We start from the raw sequence: 27,192 nt of genomic DNA, 5'->3' as shown, positions 1-27,192 counted from the left end.
GGGAATGAACTGCTAGGTTGCCATGGACTTTTCAAACTATTTCCTAACTCTGACACAGAGTTCACTGTGAAGTGTTGAAGAAAACTGATGTTACATGGAACAATTACAGACCCCAAGGGAACAACTAAGAAAACTCCAGAAGAGCTGTCGCTGTGCTTCCCTTCTGCTTCACTGAGAATGGCATGCACACTCAGCAAGGCAACCCCAAGAACAGAGAACTCAGACATCCGCATTAGGATGGTGAAGAGTGCTACGCTAAAAATAGGGGATGTGTCACTGGGTGAGCTAAATACTGAGACAAAGTCACAGAACAGAAGAGTTACATTTTGACGTACAGGAGTGAAGACATGAAAATGCTATAAACAAGATTTCAAGAACTGGTTAACACATATATCTTCTTAGGAAGATGACTGGGAGAGAATCCTAATTTAGAATCTTCATTTTGAAAACAGCCACGTGGGGCTGGAGAGATACTCAGTGGTTAAAAGCATTGGCTGCTCTTACAGGAGACCTGGGTTTGATTCTCAGAACCCACAAACACACAGTGATTCACAACTCCAGTTTCAGGCAATCTGATGCCATATTCTGCCTCCTCAGACATCAGGCATGCGTGTAATGCCTGATATCATGCAGACAAAATTCCCATATATGTAAAATAAAAATAAATCTTAAAAAAAAACCAAACAGGTAAGTAGGTTCTAATTCCATGGGAGAAAAGAAAGCCCACAAGCAGTGGTCTGCACCAGTCATCGTCTACTTCTATGAGACCAGAGACAATCACAACTACAACTGTGTTCAGCCTGGTTCAAGAATTAACAAAGTGCAGACACACACTCTGTGTCTGATAACTCTAACTTAGGCTGGGCGGTGGTGGCGCACGCCTTTAATCCCAGCACTCGGGAGGCAGAGGCAGGCGGATCTCTGTGAGTTCGAGACCAGCCTGGTCTACAAGAGCTAGTTCCAGGACAGGTTCCAAAGCCACAGAGAAACTCTGTCTCGAAAAACCAAAAAAAAAAAAAAAAAAAAAAAAAAAAAACCAAACCAAAAAAAAACCTCTAACTTAAAAGCAAGGCTGAACTGGGACAGCATGAAATGATGATGTTCCTCTATTAACAACATGACAGATCTATAAAAATGCATTTTCATAGAAAAGCAGAGAAATGCTACAGCCAAGAGATTTCTAATGTCTTCCAACTCACCAAGATAAACAGATGAGATCAGGCTTCCTACATGAGATAGTACTTGCTATCGCCTTCCCTTATCTGCACACACAACTGATTACTAATATGGCATACAAGGTCATAAGAACAACCACACTTGGGCTGTGGCTTGAAACAGTTCTTTAATGGCTAGCAGTATTAAGGTCACTTCATTAAGAACTTCTTCCTTTTCCAAATAAAAACATTAGGTAGTCCATTCATTCCTTATGCAAATTAGTTCCTTTGGTTTTAAAACATGCTGTAAATACTGTAAATCCTTACTCTGGCCTCTCGTTGATTGTTCCCAATTTTGCTAGAAGTCTAAATAGTCTTCCATTTTGAACCTCCTATAAAGACATTTAAAAAAAAGAGAGAGTGTTAATGTTCTAGCTAAACGAAAGTTTTTAAAATGGTACTTTTGTCCCCATATTATTCTTATGCAGTAAATTCTAACACCCACACTTTTGGGTTCCACTCTTACACATATGCCTATTTTGTGTACAGTCATACTCAGGGAGATTATGCAACTGATCAATTCTAGGAAGTATTTAAAATACATTAAACAAAATCAAGACTTTGGTTACATGATTAAAGTCAAGAATGAATAGGATATTCATTAGAGACTAAACTAACACCCAGTGTGGACAAGAGTATTGTAGTCCCAGCTAGCTGGCACAGTGAGTACTGTATGCCAATTTACATGGTAACTTGTAACCAGACTCTACCTTAGCAAGGTCTTCCTCGATGACATCATTTCTCATTTGAGCAGCATCCAGTTGAGTATAAAACCGAGCACCAATCATAGGCATGATGTCATTTACACTCCGCATCCTGTTTTGGTCAGTCAACAAGTACCTATCAAGACAGAGAAGAATCTCATGAATGGCCAGTGCAAGTTAAGAACAACACAGCCACAGGCGCACAGATGTTGCTGTCACTATAATCTGTGTTCATAATTTTAAAACATATTTTTCATGCAAATTAACTGTTTTAAAACTTCTGTTAAAACTTAACTGTTTTATTACTTCTGTTCCCTGGAATATTTTAACTGTCCAGATAGCTCTTCCCTGTGTGTTCAAGGTTATAGATGTGAAAAGCTTAAGTAGAAGAGGGCCACACTTACCCATTTCCACCCTTAAGCCCTTTGTTTCAATGGTGCTACATGAAATGACTGTGAAATCTGAGGGTGTGAAACACTGGAAGGCTGAGGGGTGGGGAATTTCCCCTCCTGTTCTTCAAAGATAACCTGCTGCTATTTTTGTGATAGGGTCTTGCTTGCTACGATGCCCAAGCAAGTTTTAAACTCTTGGGTTCAAGTGAGCATCTTGCCTCATACTCTTTGGACTACAGGCACATGCCATTGCACCTAACCAAAAATATTTTTTTTAGTCTAAAAAATGAATCTTAAATTGTCTAAAAATGTAGTTGTCCAAAAGAAATTGTCCTCTGCTCTATGACTTCATGTGTCACCTGTCACTTCCAGGAACTCTATATAGAGAGAGCTCTAAGGGCTCTAAGAGCAAAAAGGGACCAGTTCGCTTCTTCCATCATCACTGAGGTAGAAAGAAAGTATTGCTCTTTCAAGAGCTGCCTACAGAATACAGTAATGGTCAATCACTTGGCCACTACTCACTCTAAAAGGAAGTCCTTCTCTCACCTCCTTGCAGCTATGCTTCAGGAAACTGTCATTACAGGCCTTATCATTGCCTGCAAACAGTTCACTTGCTTTTATCGTTAACATCTTTAAAACTTTGTGTCTGTGTGGTGGTGAGGCGTGACACCTGAGTGCAGATACACATGAAGGTCACAAGAAGGATTTTATCCCCTGGAGCAGTTACGGGTAGTTCTGAGCTGCTGGATATGGGCACTGGTAACTTAACTCAGGTCTCTGCAAAGGCAGCACACACTCTTAACTGGTGAGCCATGTTTCCAGTCCCTTAAATGTCTTTTGTAAGTATCTAAAGATGGATGAAAGTTATGATATCGTATTAAAGTATCCTCACATTCTGGCAAATAGTAAACATTCTTTTGATATGTAGATGAATGATTATAACCACACAAATTATCTTAGTTATCCACTGTGAGCATTGATATTTACATTTATCTAATCATACTAAAACCTGTTAGCAGCTATGTTACACCTTGACAAAGTACCTACTCTACCTTATTGTGCCTCAGTTTTGTCTCTAAAATGGAGCTAATAATGATACCCCATTTACAGAGATATTATAGAATTAAGTGCAATTCATGTCAAGAAGTTCAGAAGTGCCTTATGTAGCTCTATAGACATTAGTATGTTGTCACTAGTGAAGGATGGCTTTCACTACTTTTTTCTATGCATTGTCAAGTACCTAAAAAGAACTGTATATGAAGCCTCACACATCATTATCTACTTTCAATAATTGTTAATATAAAGTGAATTTAATTACTACCTTCAGCTCCTACCTTTTCAAAAGGGAGTATTTAGAGATTATATTCTGCAACTGTCTGGAACAATCTGGATTTTGCAAACTAATACTAGAATCATACTAAAAACTTTTTCCCCCCAAAAGCTGCATCATCTTAATTGATTATTTCTAGGTCCCAGGCAAGTACTGGCTTCCAGGGTCTCACAAACAAGACAGGGAAGCCAGTTTAACAAAGAACAGGTGGGCAGCCCCATCCTCCATCCCCCAGTTCCATACCCCAGGGCTGGTCCAAAAAGAAACTGGATCATCCAGGGCTACACAGAAAGAGCAGAAGGGATCACTGAAAGCTAAAAGAGACTATTGATTAGGATCAATAAATTCTAATGGCTTTTAGAACATAATAGGGAAATTAGAGTTGTCCTAGCATCTTTTCCCCCTAAGTTAACTCAGCTGTAATCAGGGTTGTTTGCCCTCCCTCTGATATTCTCACTAGAGTTTAGTAAGGGGTCCTTCGGTGCTGATAGTAGTCCACAATGGGTTTCTCTTAAGTCAAATTCATTCCAAACTTAAAGATTTCCTGGACTCTTCCATTCTCTGAATTACACTCCTGGACCAGAGGTTCATATACATAACTGGACAGTGAAGGAGGCTGCACGACAGTATCTCTCACTAACTAGAGCAATACTGGCCAAGGGAATTGAGAGATGGCAAAAATGTTTTGTCTGTACTGTCCATGACTTAACTGAGAGCTACATACATGGTAGTGGTGTTCTTGAAATATAACTAATGTAACCCAAGAGCTAGAGATGAGTATGTGTCCATAAAACTCTAAAGGGTATTCCAACCAAGTGCCTAATTGAAACAAACTGGCTTATGAATTCACTGTAAGAAATATATAGTTAGCAATAAAGATTAGAACATCAGCAGCTGTTTGTGTCTGCTTGACTCTAAACAGTGGGAGACTCCTATGGAAAGCTCTATATTAATCACAGAGGACCACTCTGCTTCATGATATGTTAACACTTACAAGATGAGGTTCTTCAGGTCAGAGGAGTAGTTGATTGTCACCAATTCCATGGCTTTCTGTAAATTCTCTCGCTGAATTCCTGCCAAAGAGTTGCAAGCCAAAGCCAACACAACTTTTCCTAATGATATCAGATCTGCTTGCTGACATGAGAGAATAAACATAATTTTTACTTCACAGGTACACTTTCAATACACTGAACACCAAACTCCTAATAGGAAAAGCACATCATAAACATACAGAGAGAGCGCTCAGGGCAGGTTCTCAGCACGGTTACTTGTTAGAATCACTATGACCTGAGAAAAGATTTCCAAGCCACTCTTTCACAGTCTCAGTTAATGCATAAGCCCCAAATATCTAGAGCTTCCAAGTCTCCTAGTGAAAGGACCACACTTTAACAAACACCACTATTCCAATTATGGACTGCTGCTTTAACAGCTTTAGGGAATGGCGAAATGTGTTATAGGTGGCAAGAAACCCTGACGTCAGTTTTCTCCTTCCACCTTCACAATGGCTCCAGATGACTCAGGTCACCTGGCTTACACAGTAAATGTCTTCACCGGCTGAGCCATCTAGCTTGCCACAGAATTTGTATTTTTATTCTGAAAATTTAAATACAGCTGATACTTTCCCCTGTTACACAGAACGGGAGAGGCCATTACGTGCTAGGAATGCTGTGCTAAACAGATAGGTTTCTCATTTCATGAGTCCAACATGGCCATGTGAATGTTAAGACAAGACACTACACAAGCAAGCACTCACCTGACTTCAGAGCACACGTATCATAAAACATCAAAATAGCACAGACCTCAACAACACCCTGAGTCTTTGCTTCCCAAAACACTTATTTTTTTGTTCACAAATATAATATGCCTTGAATTCTTTTTTTCTCTTATTTCTTGTTTTTAAAATGAGCTACCCTGAAGCTTTCCTTCAAAAACACAGGTTCTCAACATTCCTGATTTTGTGACCCTTTAATATAGTTCCTCTTGTTGTGGTGACCTCCAACCATAAATTTCCTTCCTTTCCCCTCCCTCCCTCCATTTATTTCTTTCCTTCGTTCCTTTCTTTCTTTTTGGTTTTTCAAGACAGGGTTTCTCTGTGTAGCCCCAAATGTTCTGGAACTCACTTTGTAAACCAGGCTGGCCTCGGACTCAACAGAAAACCACCTGCCTCTGCCTCCCAAGTGCTGAGATTAAAGAACCACCACCACTTGGCATAAAATTATTGTTACTTCATAACTTTAATTTTGTTACTGTTGAAACTGTAATGTAAATATCTGATACCTAGGATATCTGCTATGTAACCACTGTAAAAGGGTTGCTTGATCCCAAAAGATTCCCATACTTATTACAACTCCATGAAACAGAATGGTCCCCCGCAGTAGTAGCCCTCTGCAACACAACCATCACTTTCCTAGAAGAATGTAGTTGCTCTACGCATGGAATACATTTGAAGCAATTTCTACTGAGGGTCTCTTTTTCGAGACAGGGTTTCTCTGTAGCTTTGGAGCCTGTCCTGGAACTAGCTCTTGTAGACCAGGCTGGTCTCGAACTCATAGAAATCTGACAGCCCCTGCATCCCAAGTGCTGGGATTAAAGGCATGTGCCACCACCGCCCAGACTTCTATTGAGGGTTTCCATAAATGCTTAAAAATTTGAAGTATCATCTCAATTAGTGCATAAACATTCATCTCCCAAGCATCAGTTTACTACAGGAGTTTGCGAATCTAGTCATACACTAAAATCACCCGAGGAACGTAAACACAAACCAAACAAAAATGATGCCCTGTGGTCCCCTCCTTGCCTGCATTTTGGTGTTATATATTAGGGAGATGTTCTAGGGGGTAGCATCTCTCAAAGTCCCTACTGATAATGTTTCTAGTGGCCTGAAAAGGTATGAAATGAGTGTGTCTGGGAAGCCAGGAATGTAAGGCACTCATCAGTGAACTGTAGACAAGATGGCTATCCTTAACATGCTATCTAAATATAGCTGAGGCCAAACTGCATTACTAAAAACACTTAACTGTTCAAACTCAACATTTTACTCAAAACTACTACTGTGGATCTGACATTTTACACATGAGCTTTTATGATCAGGAAAACTGACTAACTTTATAAAATATTTTGAATTTGATGGAAGAAGTCTGGGATTCATGCCAGAGTTGGCCCAGGCAGTAGCACAGGATGGTGTTATTATCATGCCTGTCTGGTCGGGATGCTACGAATGACCAGGAGGCATTTCAGTCACCTTAAAAATAAGCAAACGTCCCAGGTTATATTGATGAAATTATAGAAATTCTAGCTTTGAATAATATGGAATATTGGGCATGTCTACATGGTTTCAATCCAGTGTACTCAGCGTGTTAGCAGCCTGTGCCAAAGATAGCCTCCTATCCTTTGAAACAAGTCTCAGTTTGGCCCCATCCCATATGATGCCTCCTTCCTAGAATACTTCATTATTCCCTATGTGAAAACAAAGGCCCAAGGCAGCTGGAGAACTATGAGGTTTTAAAGAAACAAATGTCTATTCTGAATATTTTCTCCTCTCTAAAACTGACTCTGGATGGAAACATTCACTTTCAGAAATAAAATATACACATGATATAATCCGGTTTAGGTTACAATTTACTTTTTAATAAAAAAGTCTTCATTAGTTAAGAGATTTTGGCATTAGAAACTTGGGAACTTTTTTTTTTTAACCTTATTTTTCAGCTAAATGATTTTGTATTCGTTATTTTGCTTCTTACCTCCATCAGGTTTTGCCTCCACTTGCTGAATTCAGGATGTATCCCCCCAAATCATTTTCAGTTTCTTCCTGATTCTTGGTTTCGTGTTTCTGTCTCTGATTCTATCTATGGCTCTACTTAAGTCTATCTGACTGAAAGTCAGTCTCTAGTCACGCGTCTGAAACAGACTATGAGAATAGACTACAAGAAACTCTCTGCTGAGCCCTCTCCTGTCAATACATGCCCCCTTTGGGACCATCTTTAAATCTTAACTATGCCTCATTATAATAATTTATATAAAAAAACCTAAATATATACAACAACAAAAACTGGAAAGAAACCCAATAAATTCATTTTGCTGAAAAATAAAGAAAGTGACAATTGGCTGAAAGCTGACAGAGTTTATAAATGAAAGCAGTTTCTGACTTACAAAAAAAAAAAAGCCCAGGTTTATAAAATAGTCGGTCACTTGTAATTCAAGGTAATCTCTCCCCTTTTATAAAGTATCACACAATAAATTATGTGAAATAGTATCCATTTGCAAAAAAAAAAAGTGATTCAGAAAATAAAATTCAAACTAGTCTTATTTTATATTCATAAATGATATTTTTGGTGCTGAAGGTTAAACATAGGACTATATGTATGGTTCGTAGTCCAATACTAATTTAAAAAAAACAATTCTATTAAAAACAGCCGTGATAAATCTAAGGCATGAGCTTCATTTTTAAGTATGGATGAAATGTTTCTAGATTTCTGGTAGTACTGGTTCTAAATATTACCCAAAAATGTAGTGGTACAACTTTCTTAGACACAAGCAGGTCATTAGTACTCAGTAGTACTCCGTTACAATTTTGGCTCACTTTTAAGATAGACTATGTTCATCTCAAACTCACTATCTAACCTCCAACCTCCTCCTCAGTGCTATAGCTGGAGGCATGAACTACCCACACCTAGTTAATCAATCACTTTTGGGATTAAAAAAAAATTAGGCCAATTAATTACTTAGTAAGTATAACACAGCAGAAGAAAAGTCACTAACAACTAACATTCCACAAAAAATTGATGGGATAGGGGGCTGGAGAGATGGCTCAGTGGTTAAGTGCACTGATGGCGCTTCCCAAGGTCCTGAGTTCAATTCCCAGCAACCACATGGCGGCTCACAACCATCTGTAATAGGGTCTGGTGCCCTCTTCTGGCCTGCAGGCATACACACAGACAGAATATTGTATACATAATAAATAAATAAATAAATAAATAAATATATATTTTAAAAAATTTGATGGGATAAACCACACTTAGATGAAAGAAATTGCTTTCTGGAGATGTGTGTGCATGTGAATCAGAATTCTTCCCCACATTGCCTACCAGATGCCAGTACCAATCAAGGCAGCCTGGTAAGGCAGGCACAGCCAAGAGGAATTAAGATAGAAAAGGTGTGCAGAGAATGTGTGCAAAAGTGCCACTATACCTCAGACAGCATGGCTTGTAGTTCAATGGCCATAGACTAGTTCATGAGGCTGAAGACCGAAGACTACATAGGATTCTATTTCTTACCTTTTTATTCTGAAATTTTGTTTTACACTAAAGTAAATTAAAACTTTCTTTTGAAACAAACAAAAGTTGAAAAGAGGAGAACAAGGGGAAGTATGTCTACATGTGATGAAACCATTCTGCCTTGCATCAAACCCCGGGTAAACAATCGTCTAAACACAAATAAATATGACTTCTTACACAAAGAACTAAAACTCAGCTTATTTATTTATTTATTTATTTGTATTTTTTCGGGACAGGGTTTCTCTGTGTAACTTTGAAGTCTGTCCTGTTACTCGCTCTGTAGACCAGGCTGGCCTCAAATTCACACCTGCCTCTGCCTTCCGAATGCTAGGATTATTGGCGTGCACCATCACGCCAGGCCTAAAAATCAACTTTAATGACAGTTACAGATCTCAATGTGAAGCACTGCATGACAAACGGACTAAAATAAATAATTTACTTTAAATACTCAAGATATTTACACAGTAATCCAAATAAGTACCTACTCCTACTACTCCTCACAGTGACAGTCTCTCTGCTGCTTTCTGCAGTACTAGCGATGCAGAGCCTGGGTATGCTAAGAACCACTCTACCACTGAACTACAATCCCAGATTCAGGGTTGGGTTTCTGTACTTCTACACAGTAGTATATTAATAAGGAAATAAACAACAAAATAGCTAAGAACACTGTGGAGTCTGAATACTGATTCAGTAACAGAATGAATTTAGAGAATAATAAATTCTGGTAATATGCAAGAAGTAACAACTTAATAGCAACAAAAGAAAAACACAGAACAGGGTGCTCTGATGTCACTTCTTTGAAAATAATACAGTGAGACAGCATTAGTAAACTAGTAGGTCTAAAAAAGTGAAACAAGTAGTATCATCTAATATAATGTACTCATCTGACTGAGACAAATATATTTCATTGCTAAACAGCTAGTCTCTGCTTGGACTAATGGTTATTTATTCTGTCTGTTTCAACAGTAAGGCTGCACTAATTAAACCACAGAGGTTAAGACACCACTCAAGAATGAATTGAGACTTAAAACCCTGAATACTTTAAAACCAAGGTTAACTTAAAAGAACAAAAACAATATAAGCTTTAAATACCCATAAAAAACTCTTACTCACCTGGTATTGAGCCATTAATGCCAAAGGATTATTGTTTTGACTGTTATCAAATGTTAAAACATCAAAAACTCCTACACAATTTACTCGCAACCTGTAAGGACCAAAAAATTCAAAGAAAATAATTATACTTCTCCCAGTATATACTAATGAATATTTAACATTTCCTAGTACTAAGAAAAAACCTAAAATGTTAATAACTATAACTTTCATCTCCATCCTCCCCACCCACAAAAACAACCATTTCAGAGATAACGAAACTAAGACTGAGAGATATTAAATGGTGTGACTGTAGTTGTAAAAGTCAGGATGATAAAGCTGTTTTGAGTTACTCATGAAAGGAAACTGTTTACTTCCCAGCACTTGCTAAAGACACAGCTGGCACTGTTCCAAGCATATTACATACATTAACTAAAACCTCTTCGTGGCTTCACCAGACTAAGGGGAAAGTGTCACAGCACAGTCTAATGTCATTGCTTAAGCTCAGAAAGTCAAGAACTTCTTCGGCAAGTAACAGAAAACACAGACCAGGACACCCTTGGGCTTTACTGCTGTTGGTTTCTACTGGGTGTGCACACAAAAGGTCTATGTTACAGCCCAAATAATGAGACTGTAGATAGGAACCCCAAGGTCCAGCTACAATATTCAGTTCTGTATGCTGCACTGCTCAAAGCAACTCTCAAGAAAGTTATAGCAACTAAAAAGTTAGGTGAAGTTAAGGTCTTTGCTTCCTCAATGTATTATTCTCAATGCCTGGAACTTAACCAACAACAATCATCTGGCAACTTGATGATCCCAGGCAGAGGCAGGCTGAACTCTGTGACTTCAAGGTCAGTCTGGTCTACAGAAAGAGTTCCAGGACAGCCAAGGGTACACAGAGAAACCCTCTGAAAAATCAAAGGCTAAAGGAAAAAAAAAAAAATCAAACAAAACGAACAAACAAACAGGCAAACTGAGGAACAGTTTTGAAGCTCTTCCAGTCTACGGATGATTTACGGCCATATTGAGAATGATGTCTCTACACGAGAAAGTGGTGTTGATACCGTCTCTTTATTCCCAGATACCTTGCTAAACTTCAGAAGTATTCACAACCATATGTAATTCCAGGAAACCCAATACCTTCTGGCATCCCTGGGCACCAAGCACATGTAGTATGCATACATGTATATAGGCAGAACAGTTGCAGACTCAAAATTAAATAAATTTAAAAAAAGACAGAAACCCAGATTCAAAAAAATTCAAAATGCTAAGTACCTTGTTTTGCCAGTTATCAGAATCTTGGTTGGATCCATTACTCGACATGCCAAACCTGCTGTATGAATAGTACGCAGAGCAGAACTCAGCTGGACAATATATGCCCAAATGAGAGACTCTGGTAATAGTCCAGCATGCTGCCTGGGAAGTGGTCCATCATGCTGGCCTAGAAAGCAAATAAATTTTTATGCACGTTCAGAACAGTAAAAACTGAACAGATAAGCCAAGTGTTTCTAAAAGTGAGATTATGGGTTTTATAATGTTAAAGTAGCAGAGATCTCACAACTATTTCTTTTGACCAAATAGATGTTGAACAAAAACAAAAATTTAAAAAGCAGTATCCTTAAGAATGATGAAACAAACTACTCTAAGTAGTTGTCTTTATTCTAACAACTATTTATTCTAAGTCTTTTTGTCTGTCTGTTTTGTGGTACTGGGAATTTAACCTATGTACTCACACATACTAGGCAACAGCTCTGCCACTGAGTTCCATTCCCAGCTTTTTTTAAAAATTAATTTTTTTTATTATGTATACAATGTTCTGTCTGTGTGTATGCCTTCCCGCCAGAAGAGGGCACCAGATCTCATAGATGGTTGTGAGCCACTATGTGGTTGCTGGGAATTGAACTCAGGACCTCTGGAAGAGCAGCCAGTGCTCTTAACCGCTGAGCCATCTCTCCAGCCCCCATCCCCAGCTTTTAAACTGCTTTTTCATCATACCTATTCGGTCAATGTCAATATTTAACTAAGTGACAGACATAAAAACTTAATTCAGATTTTGTTAATTATTTCCCTGAACATAATCTTGTAGCCACATGGTTGTAAACCAACTTTCTGTGAATGAGGCTAAAAATGTGAAAGTCAAATGGTTAATTACAAATAATTATAATAAATAGAAAGTACAAGCCAGGTGTCATGACATCTGCATATAATCCTGGCATTGAGGAAGCAAATCAGGATGCCTGCTCCAAGTTTCAGGCCAGGCTGGTCTACATAAGAACTCAGGGTCACAAAACAAGACCTTATTTCAAAAATCATGAATAAAAAAATAGTGACTATGTAATTACAACATTTTTAATAAGCACATATAAAATGAACCATTTCATCTCAATTTGGATAGAATGAAGACATTACACTCTACAAAGATGACTTAGAATTCTCCAAATAGCTCTTAGCAGAAGTTGATAAGATCATGTCAGAGGACCTGGGAGAGCCATACAAGTGTACAGCTCAACATGCATAAAACCTGCAGTTTAGCCCAAAGCACCACGACCAGGAAAAGAAGTTTGTACTTTAAAAAACATTTTAACTTACTTATTTTTTTTTTAATTTTATTTATTAGTGCTCAGCATATATACCTGCAGGCCAGAAGAGGGTATCAGATTCTATTATAGATAGTTGTGGTTGCTAGGAATTGAACTCAGGACCTCTGGAAGAATAGCCAATGCTCTAAACAAGAGTCATCTCTCCAGTCTCATGGAAACAACTCTAAGACAAAGTCTACGTAGCTTTGGCTGTCTGGAACTTACTACAAAGAGAATGAGCTGGCCCTGAACTCAGAGACCTGCTTGCCCCTGCCTTCTAAGTGCTGAGATTACACCAGCTATTATACCTAGCTATTCTGTTTTTAAGACCAGAATCTTATGGTGTAGCCCTCCAACTTGTGGCAATCCTTCTGTCTCAGCTTCCTAAGTGTTAGGATTACAGGAGTGAGGACTTGAAGCAAACACATAGGGCTTATATCCCGTGAGATTCAATTCTAACTGTGCCAATCACTTCACATGATTTTAATCTCTATAATTTATATATGATCTCTATAATATGTATATATGCATGTGTCTATATAAATATAATTTCTCTATCTCACATCATCCCCATCTTCTAAATAATGCACTTCTAACAAATTCACCTTTTTAAATAAGTTGCTAAAACAATGATCTTATAGTAAGAGAAAACAATAGACATTCATGTGTGTATGGTGTATTATGGGAGGTTACAGAAGTGTAAAATGGCCTGGGTGGTGGTGGCACATGTCTTTAATCCCAGCACTCAGATGCAGAGGCAGGTAGATCTCAGTGAGTTGGAGGACAGTCTGGCCTACAGAGTGACTTCCAGAACAGCCAGAGCTGTTACACAGAACCTGTCAAGAAATGGGGGGAGGGGGGAAATGTAAAATGGAAGGACTGATTCTGAGAAAATGTAAACACTGAGATATTGTTTGAAATATAAGAGCAGAATACAGATATTTTAAATTGGCAAAATGCTCTGAGTAGTTCTCAATAGAGAACGCTGGTAATGTCTGCAGATCTCTCTGGCATCAGAGATGAGGTAGAGAGGTATCCAATAGGCAGGTAATAACCTGCACTATAAAAGAGCTACTACAAAACAAATGATGTAGCCCAAATGGCAACAGTGCTCAGGTTAAGACAGCTATAAATCAAAGCCAGCCACTTCACAGGTTGTTATTAAAATAAAATCAAGCCATAACCATATTCATCTTTAGGAAAATTTGTACCACATCCTCCACTGTGTGACACGACAAAGAGAGACAGGACCACACTGTCCAATGCTTGTGTAACCACAGCTCTCTCCTTTCAGCTGTCAGAGTGCAGAAAACACAATTATGAACAAACCCAAGTATTATGCTTTGTATTCAAGAAAACCTTAGGATTAAAGCACAACTACCAATGCGATGCTTCATTTTTGGCTTTACACTACAAAGTGAGATCATACACAAAAATTTAAGTTTCGACACCTCAAAATGGATTGGTATTTTTTTCTGGTATCATTTCCCCTCAAAATAAGCACATTTTAGACTCTAATTACAAATTTTTAGGTTTTTTTTTAAATAGTTGGAATATAAAATGACTTTAAATATTAGAAAAGGAGCAGAAAAAAATACTTCATTTAAGTAAAGTTACTTAAAACCTGACTTGACATGTAACAAACAAAAGCCTATGTTTTGGGAAGTTAGTTTCAAAACTTATCATATGGGAACACTGGATGGTAAGACTATCAAATTATGTTTACAGGGTACAAAAAAGATACTGACATAAAATCTGAGTCAATACATACACTCTCCTAACTTGCTGCAAACCAATCCCAATTCTTTAAGATGCCTTAAAAAAGGTACAGTAGGGTTCTTAAAATGACAAGAATAAATTTCAATATATTTTAATACAAAACTATTTTTCCCCAGAAGAAAAGCATGCATCAAAGCATTGTCTGCTCACATCTCTCTTACCCCACTTTCTCTTTGTGAAGTAGGCATCTGCATTAGGGTCATTAAAGTGTCTGCTCATCATAGTTTCTCCTCCAGCATGGAAATCATATGCGAACACAAGAGCTTACAAGAAAACAGAAACACACATCACAGAAGTCCAGCTTGAGACAGTGAAATTCATGAGCAGAACCACCACAGGACCAGTTACTTACAGGGCTCAGCAAATGCTTTAGTGGTAAACACTTCACGCAGAGTCACAATATTTGAGTGTTGAATTTTTTTCCACATATCAACCAAGACCATGCACTTTGTGTTGACAAGACGAAAACCTATAGAAGAAAATTTTCTACTATAATCAACCACAAATGACAGAGAAACATAAATTTCTAAAATGGTTTATTTTGCCTGTAAGGCATCAATTTTCATTTGGGGACAAAAAGAAAGGAAAGAAAGAAAAGAAAGGAGAAAGGGAAGAAGGGAAGGGAAGGGAAGGGAAGGGAAGAGAAGGAAAGGAAAGAAAACAAAAATAGAAGTAAAGGAAAAGAAACCTTCTTTGTCTTCCAAAGGGTGTGATAAATACAGCCCTGTTTCCAGGAGCGTGTGGACAATCTTAGTTCAAGTAATACACTCCTGACAGAGAGACCCATCTTCCTTACCGTGTATCCTCCGAAGGCAATATGGCAGATCATCTTTGCTATTTACAGCTTTGTAGCAAGATGTTATATACCCAAAATTACTTGATTTCTGTATCCGGTTAGGGGGTGGCAGTGGTTCTAGAGGGAAGAGGCTATGGTAGCTGTCAACTTCTGTGGGGACTGCTGAGTAAGTCAAAGAAAAACAATTTTCATTCATAAATCACTCACAATATAAAAGAAATCAAATCCATCGATATTCACTGACAAATCTTAATAGATCTGTATCAGAACACAGTGTAGAACTTACAAGTCTATAAAACTAAGTACAGCTTCAGTACCAGTAAACCAGCTTACAAAGTAGCCAAAGCACAAGTGAAGTTCACATGCTCAAAGTTATTTCCAGTCTCCTGGCAGCAAAATATAGGATTTTTGTTTTCAGAAATAATTACCAGAAATGAGTCATTACTTGATACATTTTTATTCTAATAAAAACAAAGATTTGTCATTATCTTTAGAGTATAAAGAAATTTGAAATAAGCAGCATTAAATCAGTATGCAAGAATGTACCTATAAACATGACAGATGGCACCAAACTCTTAAAAACCTCCGGCTCAAGTAAGAACAACGGAAGGAAACTATGCTTGCTCCAGTAATTAAGAAGAGGTGCACATAAACCAGTGCTGACAATGTATTTAAATAGTCAGGTGAAGGCACAAGAGGGAAATCAGCTATAGCAGGTATTTGCAACAACCTTTTAACGGCTACCATGGTTTTAACACCAAACAAATATACAGGAAAAGACAAATTCTGTTCAATACACAGGGATTTCATAGCATACTCTATCTGGTTTTAGAAGTTGTACATTTTGAATTTGTGTGCGGTAGCTGTGCATGATTGAAAATGGTCACAGAACAAAAAGGCTACGAATACAAGATGCTTAGCTCCGTCCTTCCTTCAGTCTGCTGAACTTGTGATACACTACTCTTAGATCTAATGAATTTCAAGGCCCCTATGCTGCATTGAAGCTTCCTCATGAACTCACTGAACACAGCTCTCTTGAGCTCCAGTTCCAGTCTGCCCAGACCTGAGCACAAAGCACTCTCCTTTTCACCTAGTTTAGCCCACTCTCAACAGTCTTAATTTTCAAGTAACAAAGGGCTGGTTCTTTCTGAAACACTTCCAACTATCTATCCTCAGGCACGGCCCCCTTTCCTATATTAGTAATTAGCAAATTCAACTGTTCTTGCAACTCTCTCTTTAGAGTCTAAGAGTCAGTGCTATGACAAACTCTGCTTTTGAAACAGCTATTCTGTGTATAATGTCTTATATAAACGTGTGTATTTCCTGCTGGGCAGTGGTGGCGCACGCCTTTAATCTCAGCACTCGGGAGGCAGAGGCAGGCGGATCTCTGTGAGTTCGAGGACAACCTGGTCTACAAGAGCTAGTTCCAGGACAGGCTCCAAAGCTACAGAGAAACCTTGTCAAGAAGAAATAGAAGAAGAAAAAAAAAAAACCCAAAAAATTTGTTTATATTTCCTTGTCTCTAAGCTTCTCCAGAGAAGAGTTCAATTTCATTAATACTATATTACTAATGTGTAGAAAGTGTTCAGTATATTTATGGGTTTGACATAAATTAAGTCTTGGTAAGATAGCTGGGTAAGATAGCTTTTGATTCATTATGGAAATTACATGAATCACCAAATTACAGATTGAGGATTGGGGATGTAGCTCAATGATAAGAAGCATACATGAGGCTCTGGTAATTTGGTGCTTAATGCCAGGTGGCGTTTTAACTCAGGTATAAAACAAGTACTGACTGATTCAGTGTTACTTTCAAACCTGTGTGAAGTGGAGCATGAAGAACAGATACATATAAATAGTATTCTGATTTTTACTATTTTTTATTTGAGTGATTCATGTAACAAATTTTTTAGTATACAATATTTTGCCTGTGTGTATGCCTGCAGGCCAGAAGAGGGCACCAGACCCCATTACAGATGACTGTGAGCCATCATGTGGTTGTTGGGAATTGAACTCAGGACCTTTGGAAGAGCAGGCAATGTTCTTAACCTCTGAGCCATCTCTCCAGCCCCTAAACAATTTTTTTGGGGGGGAGGGGGGTTCTACTCATTTATTCACTGTATCTTAGTGTGGACATCCTAATAGCACTGTCCTTCCAGTCCACAAACGTAGGGCACCCTTCCATTGCATCCCAAATTCTTTCAGGGATTCCATGACAAATAGTTCAAACTATTTTGTTAAACTTATTCCATCACTGGTATATGCTTATTTGTTATTTATTGGCTATGTGGAAAAAGCTATTTCTGAATGTTGGTTTTGTATCCAATAACTTTGCTGAATCTAGAATATTGTTCTAGAACTTTTCTAGAATAGTCTTGTTGTTTTTATAGCAAGTATGACAAACTCTCTGAGCTGCAGTTCTAATCGGATGCCTTTATTTCTTTCTCTTGCCTGAGTGCTCTCTCTGGCTAAGGCTTGAAGTACAGATTTGAATGGAAGAGGTAAAAGTGGCATTTGTGTCATGTCCAAACTTTAGAGAAAAGTTTTCGACTCATACCCATTCACTTTTAGCTGCTAGCTTGTTTTATATGTGCTTCCTTGAAACGACCAAAGTTTGCCTTGATCTAGAATCAGAAGTGCTGGGTAAATGGTATACAGATATACAGTTGGAGTTTTCTAAAGCAGTTGCAGGTTCAACAATTTAAGCTATCATTACTGAGAACATGCGGATCTATATATAGCCTATTATATGTTGACAAGTTATCAGATCATTTCCTTATTTCCTTCTTGTGACACATTTGTTGGCTATAAGGATTGTCCATAAAATGCCCACATTCATCTTTAGCCATCTTCCGGGTGAGCTGTTTGGTCAGGTCTTTTGTCTATTATTTGTCAGTTGCTCAGACTGCAAATATCTCCTTCCAAGCTTTAGTTCTTTACAGCAGGTGTCTCTGTGTCTTTTTTTTTTTTTTAAGTTTTAATTTAGTAAAACTCATCAGTGTTTTTTTTCTTGTGATTTTAGCCTACAGTGCTGGGGAGTAGACCTGAGAGCTTGCACTTTCCAGGTAAATGCTTTCCATTGAGCCCAGTATTTCTTCCCAGGGGAAAAAAAGCTTCTTTGTGTCTTATATAGGACCTATTAAAGGCTTTTACTGTTTAAGCTATTAAAAGGCTTTCTCTAGATACTGGTATAAACAGTGGGAGTTTTAAAAGTTCTTAGGCATATAAGCTGTTAATCTATTAATTTTTTTTAAATGGGGCTTAATATATGATCCAGTTATACACCCCACCCACTTATGTGGGTTTTTTTCTTTTTCTCTTCCCCCTACCCCCCAAAGACAGGGTTTCTCCATGTAGCCCTGGCTGTCCTGGAAGTCCCTCTGTAGACCAGGCTGTCCTGGTTCAAACTCCGAGAGCCTGCCTCTGCCAGGGGTGAGGGTGGAGGTGTATCAATATGCATTTTACCTGGCATGTCTGCTTGATCAATTTGAGCCATTGTTATTAAATGTCTGTTGATCAGCTCCTAAGAACAAGAAACAAGCATATTAAATAACAGATTATAAGTAGAGCCTCTGATATCTTAGATTTTTTTCACTGTAACTAAATATTTTTTATTTACTACTTTTAATAAGCCTATAACATTTCTAGAGACATTAATATATATAAATTCAAACCCTAGATAGACTTGCTACCATAATTGAGGTTGAGTTTACATTTAAAAAAAGGTGCTATAAATCAGAATGAAATACATAAAAGATCTATTAACCTCATCAATAATTCATTCTAAAATCATTACACAGAAAATGGAGATGTAGCCCAGTATTTGCCTAGCATGCACAAGGTCCTGGATTCTATCCCCAGCACTGCAAAAAGAAATAACTTGCACACGTACACTCATTCACGTATACATGCATGCACACACTTAGAGAACCTTTTGCAAAATAAAAATATTTTTGAGAACACACATGTAAAAAGCTATAAATATCAAGAATATCTAAGTTGTTTAAAACAAAATAAACTATTTTGTAAAACTTTAAAATTTTTGTTAGATTATTCAAAGCAAAGTTTACTATATCAAACTATTAGCAATAATTGTAAGGTTAGAAACCATTTAAATTATGTATGCTCTATTTAAAGAACCCTTTCTATGTGATGGCTCAGTGAGAAAGGCACTTGCTGTCAAGCCTCATTAATCTGAGTTTGGTACCCAGAATCCACATGGTGGAAGGAAAAAAAATCAACTCCCACAAATCTTCTAACTTCCATACGCTTTCCCTAATATATTCAAGTAAGCATGTATATACACACAAACAAACAAAGCAACCCATGTAAAGAGTCCTTTTTGAACAAAGAACACAAAGCACAGAAAAGAAGTACATTTAAATACTAAATTCTATATTTCATACTCTAATACATTATTTAAGATTTCCTTAAACATACACAAAACTTCCATGTTCTAAATCTCCTTGCTTAGGTGATGGTGTGAGACTAGACAGTGGCCTGAACATCCATTCTCCTGCTCTAAAGCATAGCCAATAATCAGTGTCTGCCCTAGCTTCTAAAAGCATACCTGTCGGAGCTCATCAGCCATGAAGAAGGAAGGTGCATTTGCTTTTGGTTGCATATAAGCAACATGAGGTGCAGTTGGAGGATAAATATGATAGTTTGGAAATACCTAAAATGGCAAGGAGGAGGAAAATGTAATCATTGGTTTTTCTCCATTATAAAAGTTTAATTTTTATCTGATAGCAAAAAATTGATACATTTGAAATGTTTTAATAATAATGAACTAAACACTTCAGACAACAACTGTTAGAAGAATACTTTCTGAAAAAATTCACTTTGTAAATCTTCTATTTCGATAATTTTAGATTTTATTTTAAAACAATAATTTTAAAAAGTCTAAGAAGAAAAATATTTATTCAGCTATAAAATTTCAGGCCCAACTAGGCCTTTAAATGAGTTAAAAAAGTAAAGTATGTTTTCCCATCCCTATAAACCTCTCAATATGATGGGTGCCCTTCTCGTTAGTGAGGAGCAGCTTTCCTAAGAGTGCCAATTCCCTCTGTAATGGGAGCCGTACCATTCCAGTCAAAGGTGCTGGAGTTGTATCCGTATAGAAGTAAGTCGTCCCTCCGACAGTCTCCTTCTGGATCACCTGACCAGAGGACGGAGTCTGAGAAACAGGGTTATTGGCAGGAGTGGAGGCACTAGGCGGCACCATGAAACTCGCTGGGTTTGGAGTGTGGCTTCTTCTTCTAGGAGCAGGAGAGGTATGTGGAGTAATTTTGGGGGAATGGAGAGGGGAAGATCCAGCAGAGAGTGACATTCCTGGGGAAGATGCAAAATAGAGTCTTAGTGGAGCAACAGATTGGTTTTAGAGGGAAAAAAATTCTGAAAATAAAATGTAAACACTCGTGTGGAAGAAACATTAACTTAAAGTGCAAAGAAAAAAAAATCTTGTTTTAAGGAAAACACCAATTAAAGTAAAGGCAAAGGAGTTTCTTTTTCTTAATATAGTCATTTCCGAATGAATCAGCAACAGGCTGCTTCTTATCAAAGTCGATAACCTAACCCTATAGTAAGAATCACCAGAAATTTAACAAATTAATTTAATGAAATAATGAAAACTACCAGAACTGAGGCTCTTGAATAGCTTTTTCTCAAGTTTTTTTTTAACTGTTTATTACTGCCCAAACAACACAATTCCCTAAATATTACGGTATTAAAATTCAAATTAATAAAAATCTACTAAATTTCTTCAGCCAAATATAACAGCTAAGACTATGTTAAAATACATGGTGGCAGATTAAGCACCAAATCTTTAAATAAGTCCGGTTTTGATGCCTGTATGTAACTCTAGGCATACACCAATTAGCTAGAAATTGGGGCAAATGCATGTCCAAGTGCAAGTTACTCAACCACAGCCCAAGGACACCACGTAAACAAAGTACCCTCTCCCACAAATGCTGCAGGAGGGAGAAACAATGTTTTTACCCTTTGGAATATTCCAAGCCAGCTGAGAAAACGAACGAGTAACATGTAAAAGCATAAGATGATTTACAAAACACTCAAACAGAACATATATACTGATAACAACATGCATAAATGCAGATGAAATGCAAATTAACTAGAGCCAGGTGAGTTAGTCACAGGTTTAATGAAGGTGGCTGGTTTGAGCTGAGATGGAACAGGCGATCTAGAGCTACAAATCGCACTTGTCCAAAAACTGTTTGCTATTTCGGGAATGTCTAAAAACTTTCACAATTGGAAAAAACAAACAAACAGAAAGCCCAAAAAACCTTTGGCCATAGAGCTATTATTAATGGGATGTGTTTCAATTTGTAGTGTCTCATAAGACATCAAGGCTTTGTTTTCAGAAAATAAGGTGAACAAAACTGATGTCTCTAAAGAGCACTTTGCATTTCGAAAGGGCTTCAACACAATGATGGCAACAGTTTATGCGCACCTACCAGCAAGCAGGTAGGCTAGGTAGTAACAATACAAGTCAGAACCTAGACACAGAGTTTATGTCCTTTAATCAAAGACACATATACAAAGCCAACAAGGAGTCAGGACTCAAATGCAAGTCAACTGCAAATTCTCAACCAAGCACTGTCCAATTGCTATAATTCAGCTTCTGCTGTATCAACAATGAAAAAGATCAGAAATTTCAAATACCTCAGAAGAAACTTTAAAACTCTGTAGCTTTTTTTTTAAAAAAAGAAAACTACTTAGTTAATAATATGGACTGAATTTACATAGTTTCCCCTAAAGCTAATTTCTAAGTATCCCTGAGAGGAAAATCCTGAAGGTCAAAGATGAACAAACTAGTTCACTACTTTTCTGTTTTTATCAGCACTGTGTGTGGCAGTGGTCCTGTCCCCTAATCCATGTCAGGCACTAATCTAAACGTTTTCCTGAGCATCAGCCTACTTCATCCTCATACCACAGATGAGCAAACTAACTTAAAGGCCAAAAGAATTATAAGTAAAAATACAGATTAACAGACAAGATTTAAACTCAGATTCAATCAACTCCAATTTTTATCTCATCTGCAAGACAAGAAAGAGAATGTGGAGCCATTTCAGTAGTGTCAGTGATGACTTGGCTTATGTGGGAGGAGATGTAGCTAAGCTAATGGGAAGGTCCAGGCCCTTCGTAGGTATAGAATTAGAACACAAATCAAGTCTGTAAGACTAAATACATGCCACGACAAACACCGAAGGGGAGTGGGGAGGGAAAGCTGCACAAGCAGAATTTACACTACAGAGTATCAAGACTTCGCTGAATCATTCTCAATTCTGATAATTTTGTTTGTTTGTTTTTTTCTGTAGCTTTGGAAACAGTTCTGGGACTAGCTCTTGTATATCAGGCTGGCCTCAAACTCACAGATATCCACCTGCCTCTGCCTCCAGAGTGCTGGGATTAAAAGCATGTGCTGCCAACACCAGGCCTTGTGAAACTATTTTAATGCAAAGCTGTAGTCTCTACTAGAATTACTCACATACGCTGAAACTAAAGCATGTTGCCACTGAGCATTAGCTAGTACCCACGTGGACACTTACATAGCTAAAGGTAAAATTACCTACAAAACTGACACTGTGTCACTCACATATTTATAGAATATTAAAGAACAAGGAGGAATTCGCACATTAAGTGCTTAAACAACAATGTACCTTGACATGCCTGTTAATAAACACAACAGCATGGAGTAGAAAAATACTACATAAACAAGTCACACACAAGGGTACTGATTTACAATGAACAAACTGCCTAATCAGGAGAAGATGATCCACAATTAAGAGCCCTTGGCTAAGCACACACCTGAATTCCCAGCACACACAAGGTAGAGGCAGGAGAATAACACATCTGAGGTCAGTTTAATCTACAAAGTGAATTCCAGTCTGTCCAGGGTCAAACAGAAAGATACTGTCTCAAAAATACTTTAATTAATAATAAAAAATTCCTACCTGAAAACACTTTCCCTTCCACATCTTTAATCACAAAATAATTTCTGAAAGGATTCAGACTCTACTTGTTACAGAAAAAAAAGTCCCCTACTAAAAATGGTATTGGCAAATGATATTCCTTCGTTTGAAATTCCATTTCATGTCAGTGTCCACCTGCAATTTCTGTCTTTCCTTATGAGAAGGATTATCAGTGGTTATTACAGCACACTGGCACTCAGCCAACAGAACGCTAAATCATAGTAAGTAACACGTAACAAATCAGCACAGAAGACAATTTAGAGGAATAAAAACATATATTTTAAATACCTTAAATTAACAATATTCACCATCATAATTTCTGAATTACCTTTTTTTGTCAATCATGGTCAGGGTGACACTGTCTATAATTTCAAGCTCAAAAATCTAAGTAACCATAAGCATAAACTATTGTAGAGCACCTGGAAAGTGTCCATATAAACAGAAGTGAGCAACAACACAGAGGTAGACAGAAACTCAAAGCTATTAGCAAGCAAAGAAATGAGAGACAGATAACTCAGGCTGATTTATGGAAAAAAAAATGTACCATTGCTTTTAGAGGCGTAATTGTATTTCTAAATTATTACTATTTTCTGGTTCTTTGAGAAAGTAGTTCTCTGTAGCCCTGGCTGTCCTGTCACTTGCTCTGCAGACCAGGCTGGCCTCAAACTCAGAGATCTGCATACCTCTGCCTCCCAAGTGCTGGGATTAAAGGCATGTGCCACCACGCCCAGCCAGATTTCTCTAGAAATCTTAAGAGAAACAAAAAAAGACTTGCAAACAATAATAAAAAAATTCATCAAATTAAGTGAGATTATACAAATTAAAAGCTAATAATAGATACGAACTCAATCATTTCCCCCCCAAATAGAACAAGTAGTTTGGATAATACTGTTTCTGGAAAACAAGAGCACACAAATGCCCTCTTCAACCCGATGGCAGTTATGGATACACAGTACCAGAAAAGAGTGTCCCACACAAGAGTTTATAATACAGTTAGGAATAAAAAACAAGATGAAGAGCTAAAGCATAATTTGAAGGTATTTGAAATATAGCCTTGAGTCCATAGCACATGGAGAACAGAACCTAAATCCTGTGCAAAGCAAGGACTCTGGAAAAGATGTAAGAGCAGTGAATACAGAGCTAGAGAAGGAAAAGGGAGTCTGCTTGTACAGAAGGGAAGGAATGGGCAGAGCTTGATTTGAAAAAACTGGAACATTACGCCCTGTAGGCACTACTCAAGTTAAACTGTACTTTGCAAATTAGAACAATACCAGTCAACCTATATACATCTCATGCACAGGCCTAAGACGGGACCTTACAGGAATGTAATACAGACAGACACTTAGAGGAAGGAAGCACTACACTACCTTGGTGAATGCCTCCACTCTCAGAGAGTGCATGCATGGTCCCCAAAAAGCAATCCCACTTGGGAACTCAAACCTAAATGGTGGCACACACCAATAATCCTACCACTCAGGATGCAGAGGCAGGACTTCCAGTTCAAGGCCAGCCTGTGACATGAAGCTAGATTCTATTTCAGAAATCAAAAAGTAATAAAGTTCAAATGCACAATATTCATGAGAATTCGCACTGATACAAAATATCCCAGACATCAGCATGTACAGGGAGCTATGAAAAAATAACTCTCGCTATTAAAAAAAAGGATACAAAAATCAACAGAGCAAATAAGCTCTCTAAAAGTTAAAAAAAAAAAGCAAAAGCATAAAAATTGAAAGAAAAAGCTCTCAGAAGGTGAACTAAAGAGATCAAGAAAAGACATTAAGGAGACTAGATAAAAATGAAACTAAAGAGTACAAAAGACTGACTAAGAGATATAAAATATAAAATGAAGTTGAACATCCAGGAGAAAAAAAGTTTTGAAGAAGCAATATTCAATCAGATAAAACAGAACACCACCAACAAAAAACCATACATACCTCATCAATAAATTCTAAGAACAATGGCTCTGCGGAGAAAGGGAGGGGAAGAAGGTAGGTGTGTAGGTGTGGGGGGGGGGGGAGGCCTCTACTTGAACTGGAAAACACACCAGAACACTAGTCTATTTTAGAACTCATCGCTGGAATTTTTGTGGTAAAAAACAATTCAACAACCAATTCATTAGGAAAACAATTCCTTACCTAAAAACCCTGGAGTGTAAGAGTCGGAGGATATTACTAAAAAAAAAAAAAAAAAAAAAAAAAGTCTGAGATATTTCAAAGTAAAAATGGAGGTCAAATTCTAGAAAAGTATAATACTGAGAAAGGAGATAAGCTAAAAGCCATTAAAGATTAGTACTTGCTGGCAGTGTAGCTCAATGACAAAGGGGTTGCTTAGTGAGCACAAATCCTTGGGTTCTACCTCAGCACTGAAAAACAAGTGGAGAAAAGGAAGAAAAAAAAATATCTTGTACTTTTTACTTAGGAAGATGAAAATTAAAACCTTAGAGTGATCAACCTAGAAATCACAACAAATCAGCTATCATGGCACACACCTGTAATTCAAGTACTCAGGAGGAGGATCACAAGGGGGAGGCCTTGCCTTGCGGGGGAACAGTAATAAAAGAGAAACAAAACACATCATGTTCAATACAAATTTCATATTATATGTAGGACAGCTTTTTAAATGTATATAAAGAGAGAAAGAGAGAGCCAGGCGTAATGGCCTTTAATCCCAAAGCACTCAGGAGACAGAGGCAAGCAGACTCTGAGTTAGAGGCCGGCCTGGTATACAAAGGAGTTAAAAGACAGCTAGGGCTGTTACACAGAGAAACCCTGCCCTGAAAAACCAAATAAGTAAACAAATAAATCAAACTGAAAGTCCTAAAAACTAAAACCATGAAACTGTAAGAAGAAAACAGGTGTAAGCCCCTGTGGCCTTCAACTGAGCAATGGTCTTGATGCCTACGGCACAAACAATAAAGGAAAACATGTAAAATGTTCAAACTGGGACTAATAAGAACTTACATTTGTGTACTTTGTAAGGAGTGATCATGGCAGGAAGGCTGCAGTAAAAGTCTAGTGTGTACAATAGAAAGAGAACCATTTAGAGTGCACAATAAAAACAACTGAATTAAATAACTATCAAGTAATTTGACCAGAGATATCTTCAAAGACAACATATAAATGCCAATTGAGCATATGTAAAGAAACATAACACTAGGGACATGAAAATCAGAACCACAATGACATACCCTAGCATTCTCTAGAATGCTTACAGTCAATTAAGAGCATGGTAACAAATGCTGCTGGTGAGGAAGGATGAAATCTGAGCTCTTATTCTTTCTGGCAGAAATGTAAAATGGTGGTGCAGTGATCTTGCAAAGAATATAGCAGTTCTTTAAGTTATTAAAGTTACCATGTCCTGAAAATTCCAAAACTGTGTGTATTTCCCAGTAGCAGTAAGAACATATGTCCATGCAAGGAATGTACATGAATGCCCATAGCACATGATCATACTAAGTATAACCAATCCAAATATCTGTCAACTAAGAAACAGCTCAGTGGGATATGGTATACTGCATAGACTACAACAAACAAGAACCCCACTACTATGGGAACTATAAAACACTAAATTAAAATGGCCAAGTACATAAGGACCACTAAGTACAAGATACTATTTGCAAGAAGTTCACAAATGGGCAAGCCTAAGAATAGAAAAGTAGAGCTGTGGCTCTAAAGACGGGAAAGAGAAGTGCACAGACTCATAGTCACAGTTGCAGTCTTGTGACTACACCAAAATCAAGTGAGCCACATGCACACTTAAGGTTTTAGTCTTACAATATGTAAACTAAATACCAACAAAAATACTTAATAACCAAATCATTCCAATGACCTAGTTGAATGAGGCAGGGGAGCAATGAAATAGAACATACACAAAATGTACCTCATTTACGTTAACTAGTGTTAAAAAAAAAAAGCATAAACTACACACAAACGAGTAGACTTTGGAAAAAATTAATTAAATTCTTTTTTTTTTTTTTTGGTTTTTCGAGACATCTCTGTGGCTTTGGAGCCTGTCCTGGAACTAGCTCTGTAGACCAGGCTGG

The 27,192-nt window shown here is 37.7% G+C and overlaps 1 protein-coding gene across 4 annotated transcripts in view; it reads right to left on the bottom strand.

Annotated features, from left to right (window-relative positions):
- The window catches only part of Pan3 (poly(A) specific ribonuclease subunit PAN3), a 116,015-nt gene that overhangs the window by 7,430 nt on the left and 81,393 nt on the right, over positions 1-27,192 (bottom strand). For 3 of the 4 annotated variants that reach the window (XM_005344710.3, XM_005344711.2, XM_026784952.1), the window contains 11 exons: positions 20,240-20,487; positions 19,727-19,831; positions 18,622-18,679; positions 15,157-15,318; positions 14,713-14,829; positions 14,522-14,623; positions 11,278-11,443; positions 10,027-10,117; positions 4,635-4,774; positions 1,925-2,054; positions 1,482-1,546 (listed from right to left, as the gene is read on the bottom strand). In XM_005344710.3, the coding sequence (XP_005344767.1) occupies positions 1,482-1,546; positions 1,925-2,054; positions 4,635-4,774; positions 10,027-10,117; positions 11,278-11,443; positions 14,522-14,623; positions 14,713-14,829; positions 15,157-15,318; positions 18,622-18,679; positions 19,727-19,831; positions 20,240-20,487 (1,384 nt within the window). The remainder of the gene's footprint in view (positions 1-1,481; positions 1,547-1,924; positions 2,055-4,634; positions 4,775-10,026; positions 10,118-11,277; positions 11,444-14,521; positions 14,624-14,712; positions 14,830-15,156; positions 15,319-18,621; positions 18,680-19,726; positions 19,832-20,239; positions 20,488-27,192) is intronic. The other variant, XM_013350949.2, reaches the window with a different exon arrangement.

The sequence above is a fragment of the Microtus ochrogaster genome, chromosome 2 (genome assembly GCF_000317375.1).
Source record: "Microtus ochrogaster isolate Prairie Vole_2 chromosome 2, MicOch1.0, whole genome shotgun sequence".
NCBI lineage: Eukaryota > Metazoa > Chordata > Mammalia > Rodentia > Cricetidae > Microtus > Microtus ochrogaster.
This window is presented reverse-complemented; position numbering and strand designations above follow the sequence as displayed.